Source organism: Quercus lobata, chromosome 9, assembly GCF_001633185.2.
Source record: "Quercus lobata isolate SW786 chromosome 9, ValleyOak3.0 Primary Assembly, whole genome shotgun sequence".
Taxonomy (NCBI): domain Eukaryota; kingdom Viridiplantae; phylum Streptophyta; class Magnoliopsida; order Fagales; family Fagaceae; genus Quercus; species Quercus lobata.
The window spans coordinates 17,836,914-17,843,256 of NC_044912.1; the positions used below are offsets into that span (position 1 = coordinate 17,836,914).

The following is a 6,343-nucleotide window of genomic DNA, read 5'->3' on the forward strand; positions in this document are numbered from 1 at the left end:
TTGCACCTAGCTGCTTTTCTCTTTTGCCATCTCTTCCTTCCTTTCACCTTCACCTTCACCATCAAAGTTTTTTCCTTGATGGGTTGCTTGTCTTTGGCTTTTCTCTGAAAAAGAAAAAGAAGAGAGAATGTTGCAGAGAGCAGCAAGCAATGCATATTCATGGTGGTGGGCTAGCCACATCAGGACAAAGCAGTCAAAATGGCTGGACCAAAACCTCCGAGGTATATACAATGCACGTTTGGTTTTTATTAATTAATACCAATCTGGGGGTTTCTCAGTTTTTATTTTTTGATGGGGGGATATTTCTTAGTTCTCATATTAACACGTTATTTCAATGTAGAACATTGCACTTTTACGTTGGTTTGGTTTGACTCTTATTTGGTTCTGCCTTTGCACTTCGAGTCTATTTTAATTTTCTCAACTTATCCTTTTAACCGTGTTAGAAAACGGTTGACTACATGCGTAAATTATACCTTCATCTCATATAAATGTGGGGTTCATCTTTACGTAAGAGTAAATTATACCTTCATCTCATATAAATGTGGGGTTCATCTTTACGTAAGAGTAACGTGTTATACACTGCATGCATTGAATAATTTTACATTAACTTTCATGGAATTACGTTCATTTGTTCTTCATTGGTATCCATTTATATAGATTCCATTGATCCATTTTCTGAAAGCCTACACCTAGAACATTGTAACTCAAAGGATCACCATGACATAATAATTTAAGATCAATTATAACTTGAAATTGGCATGAAAAATATAATAATATTATGTCAACTGCAATCTGCAATACCTTCAGGTACGTACGGTGGTACCATTATCATTCAAAGGGATATAAACATTTCTTCTAAACTTATTTTTGCTTTTGCAAGAAAGATTGTTGAATGGTTTCATTGCTTTCAAATTTGTCTTTGAATTTCCAAGTTGGGTAATGTAGATTTTACTTGAATAAGAACAGTTACACATTTATATTTTGAGAGACTATTGTAACCACTAGCTATTGACATGCATTTTCAAATTAACAGATATGGAGGAGAGGGTGAAAAACACTCTCAAAATCATTGACCAGGAAGGGGACTCCTTTGCACAGAGGGCAGAAATGTACTACAGGAAGAGGCCGGAACTTGTAGGCTTCGTGGAAGAATCATTTCGGGCATACCGGGCTTTGGCAGAGAGATATGATCGCCTATCAACAGAGCTACAAAGTGCCAACCACACCATTGCTACCGTTTTTCCTGAGCGGGTTGAGTATGCAATAGGTGATGATGATGATGATGATGATGAAGAAGAAGAAAATCTCCCTGGAACATCCACTTCTTTTAATGATCCAAACAATTTGGACATGGTTGATAAGGCTGTCCCTCATTCAAGTATCCCAAAAGTCCCCAAGATTCCAACTAAAGATTTCAGGAGCTTATCTATGTCGATCTCAAGGAAAGGTCCACCCATGAGGACCTCTAGTTCTGCTAAAGCTGCTGTTATTCAAACTTCAGGACTGAGCAAAGCTGAGGCATTAAAAGAGATTGATAAGCTTCAGAAAGAAATTTTGGCACTACAAACTGAAATGGAATTTGCACAAAGGTTGTATGAACGTGGATATGAAAAGTACTGGGAATTTGAAAACCAAATCACTGAAACACATAAAAGAGTTTGCAGCTTACAAGATGAGTTTGGCATAAACAATGTTATTGAAGATGATGAAGCGCGAAGTTTGATGGCTACCAGTGCTCTAAAATCATGCCAACAGACTTTAGTTATGTTGCAAGAGAAACATGAGAAATCAGTGGAGGATGCAAACGCAGAGCACCAAAGGATTAAGAAAGCCCATGAGAAGTTTGGGACCCTTAAAGGTGAAATTCTTTCGAAACAAATGAATTGGCAGGAGAGCATGAGACCTGAATTGAAGGACTTAGACCAAGAGATAATTGATGAGGAACAAGAGAGACATGATATTCTTTCAAAACAAACAAATCGGCGGGAGAGCATGAGATTGGAATTGAAGGACTTAGAACAAGAGAAACATGATAAGATTGTGAAACTAGCTGATGTGAATTCAAACACCTCTCTCACTGTGATGGAACTGGCAGAGAATATTGATCAACTTGTAACTCATGTTGTTGCTCTTGAAACTTCTGTCTCTTCTCAGGTTGTTTTGGTGAATAGACTAAGGTCAGAAACAGATGAACTTCATGCACACATTAGAAGCTTGGAAGAGGCCAAGAAGACTCTGATGCAAAGTTCGGACATAATGAGTAACAGGATAAAAGAGTTAGAGGAGGAGGTGCTGAGAATGAAAAATCAGATCCAATGTTTGACAGACCAAAATAATAACCTCCAAACACATTCCACAGAAGCAAGTTGTAACCTTGATCATCTTTCTGGGAACTTGCAGAGTGTGAAGCAGGATGAGGAGGTTGAGGATACAGTCATGGTCGACAAAGTGAGAGCTGTTCCTGATGCCAAAGCAGAAGAGAACTTGGATGAAGAAAGTGATAAGATCGCTCCTTATGGATCAACTATCTCAAAGGATGTGATGGCAGAAAAGGCAGAAAAGAATGATGATGACACTCTAGCACTCAATAATTCCGTTGAAGTTGAAGGAGAAAACCAGCCTAACTCAAGCAATGACCTCAGTTTGATGCCTGAAAAAGAAAAAACTCAAGAAAGTGATAAGATGGCTCCTTATGAATCAATTATCTCAAAGGATGTGATGGCAGAAAAGGTAGAGAAGAATGAAGATGACACTCTAGCACTCAATAATTCCATTGGAGTTGAAGGAGAAAACCAGCCAAACTCAAGCAATGACCTCAGTTTGATGCCTGAAAAAGAAAAAACTCAAGAAAGTGATATGATGGCTCCTTATGAATCAATAATCTCAAAGGATGTGATGGCAGAAAAGGCAGAGAAGAATGATGATGACACTCTAGCACTCAATAATTCCGGTGAAGTTGAAGGAGAAAACCGGCCTAACTCAAGCAATGACCTCAGTTTGATGCCTGAAAAAGAAAAAACTCAAGAAAGTGATATGATGGCTCCTTATGAATCAATAATCTCAAAGGATGTGATGGCAGAAAAGGCAGAGAAGAATGATGATGACACTCTAGCACTCAATAATTCCATTGAAGTTGAAAGAGAAACCCAGCCTAACTCCAGCAATGACCTCAGTTTGATGCCTGAAAAAGGAAAAACTCAGGAACCAATACAGCAGGAAAAAGATGAGAAGCAAGATTTACCTGAGACGGTAGATGGGAATCTTGACGTTAAGCCACATGATTCAGAGGCCAAGGAGGAAGAAGATCAACCAATCTGGAAATCACTTTTTGTAAAGGGGTTAGAGGACAGAGAAAAGATTCTGCTAGAGGAGTTAACTACAGTTTTTACTAATTATAAGTCAGTAAGGAACACGCTCAGTGAAGTGGAGCAGAAAAACCGGGATAGCATCTTTGAACTGGCAATGCAGGTAAGAGAAATGAAGAGTGCTATTACCTCGAAAGATGAGGTGATCCAATCTTTACAACAGAAATTAGGCCGCCCAACAGTAGGTCCTTACACTACACCAGAAATTAAATACATACAACAGAACATGCCTCAAACATCTCTGGGCCCCCAGGTCTCTAAAAATGGTTCGGACCAATATTTACTTGCTGATTTCTTTGGTGAACTATATCCTAATTCCACAGAAACAAATGAAAAATCACATGGAAACTTGAAATTATTACTAGAGAATGACAAAAATAAGATGAGGAGGCTAAATCATATAACGAAACAAAATGCTACTTTAGCTATTGAAGAAAAAATTCGCTCAGACATTGATGATCTGTTGGAGGAAAACCTGGAATTCTGGTTGAGGATTAGCTCTTCAGTTCAACAGTTACAAAAGTTCCAATCTTCAATCCAAGATTTGCGTGAAGAGTACCAGAAACTAAAAAATAAACAGCATGAAGGAAGTGGTAAAAAACATTCTTTACAATCAGATGCCAGACCAATATACAGACACCTGAGAGAGATACAAACTGAACTATCACTATGGTTGGAACATAATGCAGTACTGAAAGATGACCTACAGAATAGATTCTCATCCTTATGCATCATTCAAGCTGAGATATCAACAATATCCAATACAGATTCCAAAGCAGATAAGACAGATCTTTGTAAATATCAGGCTGCAAAGTTTCAAGGTGAGATCCTCAACATGAAACAGGAGAACAATAAGATTTTTGAGGAACTTCATGCAGGGCTCAATCGTGTGAAATCACTGAAGGTTGATGTTGAGAAGATGCTGACACAACTGGATGAGGAACTTGGGTTAAAGAAGTACATAACAAATCGGGCTCGAATTCCCTTAAGGTCTTTTTTATTTGGGGCTAAGTCGAAGAAGCAAAAGCCATCAATCTTCTCATGTGTTACTCCAGCATTGCAGAAACAATACAGTGATATGGCAGCTGGAGTTACAAAGTAGATTAGCCTCTCTCTACTTTTCTTTGTTTTATTCACTTTTTAGTGTATCAAGAATCATTGTCTGGAATCTTTTCTCTTCATTCTGATTGTCTTAGATAACCTTTGCAGATAGAAATTGAAGAGAGGTTATTGTTGCCCTACATTGTGTTTGTTGTAAAAATAGATGATTTAATAGGGATCATCCCACCCTTTATTTCAATCTTCATTTCTCGTATTTCATTTCAGTGAAACGAAAAACTTTTCATGTCTTCATTTCTGTATGGTAATGCATTTATCTTCCCATGGATTTCCACACATATATATTCGTACAAGAAAGCCGTAAATATGCATTTGGCAAATTCAAGTCTGCTAATACTGGCCAAATCCCTTTATATTTAGACATGGCAAAACGGGCGGGTCGGGTCGGTTCGGGTCAATCGAGTTGCGGGTCGGGTCGGGTTGGGTTGGGTTGACCCGTATTTTTCACATGAATTTTTTTTTTTTTTTTTTTTAATAAAGAAAACAATATATATTTGCCATTTGGATAGTTATGCAACATATTACTTGATGTAAAATGCATTATTTTGCATTCACTACTTATATCAAAAATAAACTCAGTTAAACTTATTAATATTTATTCAATAATTTTAAAATTATACAAATCCTAACATTGCTATCTAAAACAAAACAACACAAAGATAAGTAAAACAAACATACAAGTTTTATTTTTACACAATATCAACATTCCAAAAAAAAAAAAATTACAAATGACTTATTAGATAACTCATTTGATAAAGAATAAAAACATATAAGAAAGTTACAATTTTAAAAATTAATTTTATAATCTATTATCAATTGTGGTTGACACTCTATTTCAATTTGAGATATACATTAAAGTTTGATTGCTCACTTATTTATACCTAGTCTCTTTTATGAAGATCATATCATTGTTAAGCAGCACACACTCTAGGAAATATCATAATTTATTTTGAAAAGCCGTTTATTTTGAACATAAATTGTTAAAAAATAGATCTAAGCATTCATAATTTATGCTAATTTGATACTTTGGCTTTACTATTTTCACACTCGTGAATGTGTCTCATACATATCTACAATTTTAAATCTGTTTTTAACTTTACTGTAACCAGATTATCTTGGCATGTACTTTGCTATTTGATATCTAAAAATCTTTACTCATTACAGAATGCTCAACCATTTATTTTTCAACTAATTTGCATGCAGTTATGTAAATGTATCAATTATTTCCTTAAAGCTCACAATAAACAATTAAACCAATATTATCTTAATTTCACTATTTTTTTTACCAAAAAAAAAAAAAGTTTTAAAAAAATGGTTCGGGTTCGGGTCGGGTCGGGTTGACCCGCACAAAACACGGGTCGAGTCACGGGTCAACCAGTTTTTGCTTCGGGTAAAAAAATCGGGTTCGGGTCGTGTATTTTTCGGGTCGGGCCAGAAAATTCTGACCCGTTTTGCCATGTCTATTTATATTAATGGCATTACTTGATCTTTCTACGGGAAGAAATTGGATTCAAAACCTTCTCCACAACTCATTGTATGTACACACGCTCGCACACGCTAGTATGGTAATACCGTGGCCAAGAGTTGTTAATAGGAACCAAGATCAAGTACATGGTCATCCAAAGAGGATAAATCAAAGCTGGGATCTTCTGCAATTATATTTCTTAATTACTTGAAATCTCAGAATAAAAATCCTGAACATCCAACTAAAAGTGCCTCAGTTTCAAGAATTATGCAAAAGAGAGCTGGACTCAATTGGAGGGTCATATAATTGACATAAATGAATATACACAGGTGTTCAAACATGCCCTAATCTATCTATCTACTTATACAGGTGTTCTAACGGTAAATGCAAAATA

The 6,343-nt window shown here is 36.3% G+C and overlaps 1 protein-coding gene across 1 annotated transcript; it reads left to right on the forward strand.

The window, feature by feature from the left end:
* Nucleotides 1-4,645, forward strand: LOC115959412 (protein NETWORKED 2B-like). The gene is made up of 2 exons (XM_031077780.1): nt 1-221; nt 1,034-4,645. The coding sequence occupies exons 1-2, from the start codon at nt 128-130 to the stop codon at nt 4,465-4,467; spliced, it is 3,528 nt and encodes a 1,175-aa protein (XP_030933640.1). The 5' UTR covers nt 1-127; the 3' UTR covers nt 4,468-4,645.
* Nucleotides 4,646-6,343: the final 1,698 nt, after the last annotated feature.